Source organism: Botrytis porri, assembly GCF_014898465.1.
Source record: "Botrytis porri strain MUCL 3234 chromosome Unknown BPOR_014, whole genome shotgun sequence".
Classification (NCBI taxonomy): Eukaryota; Fungi; Ascomycota; class Leotiomycetes; order Helotiales; family Sclerotiniaceae; genus Botrytis; species Botrytis porri.
The window spans coordinates 651,848-654,096 of NW_024066088.1; the positions used below are offsets into that span (position 1 = coordinate 651,848).

General features: G+C 42.4%; 1 protein-coding gene across 1 annotated transcript; it reads left to right on the plus strand.

The window, feature by feature from the left end:
• Positions 1-309: 309 nt before the first annotated feature.
• EAF01_009565 (uncharacterized protein) lies at positions 310-1,109 on the plus strand. The gene is made up of 2 exons (XM_038917821.1): positions 310-842; positions 913-1,109. The coding sequence occupies exons 1-2, from the start codon at positions 448-450 to the stop codon at positions 1,085-1,087; spliced, it is 570 nt and encodes a 189-aa protein (XP_038766630.1). The 5' UTR covers positions 310-447; the 3' UTR covers positions 1,088-1,109.
• The last annotated feature ends 1,140 nt before the right edge of the window (positions 1,110-2,249 follow it).

A 2,249-nucleotide genomic window follows, 5' to 3' on the forward strand; every position in this document is an offset into this window, starting at 1 on the left:
TGAAGGATTTTACACAGAAGTTGTAATTTGGGTGAAGAATCGGACAAAATGGAATGGAATTTTCCACTCATGTCGATGGTTGGAAGTCCGCAGCAATAGGAAGAAATGGGTATAAGTATCTTTCATTGTATGCTCGTTTTGAGGATGGGCAATTAGTTCTTAGCACATCTATTCCTCAGGTCAATCAGCTCTTAATACTAGGTATTCAATCACAGATTCATACCAATCATCTCCGTCAAAATTGACATCTATTGCATCCGAAAACTCCAAGTCCTCGCCTCGCTCAGACATCCCACTAGCATGTCTCCCTAAAATTCCGCATTATGGTTGGATCTCTCTAGCAGGCTAGAGGTTAGACCTGCGCCTTATACTCTACCTTTGAAGAATGAAATTCTTGTAAAGAATGGAGCTGTCGCCGTGAATCCGGTAGATTGGATCAAGCCAGACATGGGCAGTTTTATGTTTCCGCGGGTGGAATATCCATGCATTCTTGGATATGATGCTTCGGGAGAAGTGGTTGCGATTGGCCCCGAAGTTACACGGTTTAAGGTTGGAGATCGTGTTGCAGGTATGGCAATGGGTCTTACGGAATCATCCAATGTCCTCACGCAAAGTGGTTTCCAACTCTATACTATCCTTTTGGATAACATGACTTTGCATATTCCTCATACACTATCTTATGAGCAAGCTTGTGTGATACCTTTGGCACTTGCTACCGCAGCTGCCGGACTTTTCCAAAAGGACCAGCTGGCGCTCGAACTGCCATATTTATCCCCAGAGCCGGCGGGAGAAACTGTGCTTATTTGGGGTGGTTCAACCAGTGTTGGCGTTAACGCTATACAGTAAGTGTCTGTTCTGGATTTGTTACTCCCTTAAATCCCTCAATGATCTCATGTTAACAACAACCCCCAGGTTAGCCGTCGCAGCTGGTTACGCGGTCATCTCCACCTCATCTCCTAGAAACTTCAACCTTTTGAAGAAACTTGGTGCAAGGCAATTCTTTGATTACAATAGCAAGACCGCCATTCCTGATATCATAAATGCATTTAAAAGCAAGACTACCGCTGGCGCGGTATCAATAGGATGAGGAGCTGCTGATGCATGCATGGATATCCTCAATAAATGTCAAGGGAGGAAGTTCCTTTCTATGATGACTTACCCCGTACCATTTCCACCACCCAAAAGATTCATACTTCCGAAAATTATATGTACACTGGTTCCTTGGATGGTTTCCAACCAAATCAAGAAGATGGTCAGAAGAATTGATAACGTATTCGTTGAAGGCTCATCTGTGGCAACGAATGACTAGGCATGGCAATTTTGGGGGATTTTCTCCCGGCAGCGTTGGAGAAAGGTGTTTTTGTTGCCGCTCCTGAGGCTGTGGTTGTTGGGAAAGCATTGGAATCTGTAGAAAAGGGAATAGAAGTACAGAGGAAAGGTGTTTCTGCTAGGAAAGTGGTAATATCGTTATCATAAACAAGCATTCATGAAGGTTTGTCAATTTATTAGTTTATATAGCTCCGTCACTAATAAAGTTTCCTCATCGGCAAGATTTTTCAATTATTCGTCTGGTTTTTACAAGGCTCTATGATATACATGATCAAAGAGATAAATGCCAGACCATATATCGGGGAACGCACGTCACTAATCTCTAGCCGATTTTTATGTGTATCTAGATTAGCTACAAAAACGAAAGGAGGGAAGAGGTATTAGCTCTTGGATATTGTTACCGAAAGTATGCTATTTATATATGTCTTATGGCAGCGAAAACTTTGCTATAAAAACCTCGACGCATGAAGCGACGATTCCAGAAAAGAAGTTTCCAAACGACGAATCTTACATTTCACTAGACATTTTACCCAGCTCTCACGTAAGTTCGATCAGTTGCTCAATTGGAGCGTGTAAATCTTCTGGAGGTAATCGTCTTGTCTTGAATCGAGAGGAGAAATATAGACAAGTAGACAGAATGAATCGAAGTGAAGATAGAAACTCTACTTTAGGATATTCACCGATAATTTCTTGCAACATCAAACCAGTCGGTAGCTGAGAATTGGAGGATTTAAAAGGAATCCTTATCCACACCTTCGGACTTTCGATCTTCTCTTCAAGACACCACGTTGTCGCGTACATTGGATAAAACATAAATGCCTCTCTCCATCTCTCTCTCCTCTTCCACAAACGAAATAACGAGAACAACCAACCCATAAATCACACCAACCATCCCCATCATATCCAAAACCCCAACCCCA

What these genes read in the sequence shown, in the direction of transcription:
- EAF01_009565 (XM_038917821.1), top strand. Translation starts at nt 448, where the DNA reads ATGGGCAGTTTTATGTTTCCGCGGGTGGAATATCCATGCATTCTTGGA. An exon ending in GTTGGCGTTAACGCTATACA is followed by an intron (nt 843 to 912) that starts GTAAGTGTCTGT and finishes AACAACCCCCAG; the next exon opens with GTTAGCCGTCGCAGCTGGTT.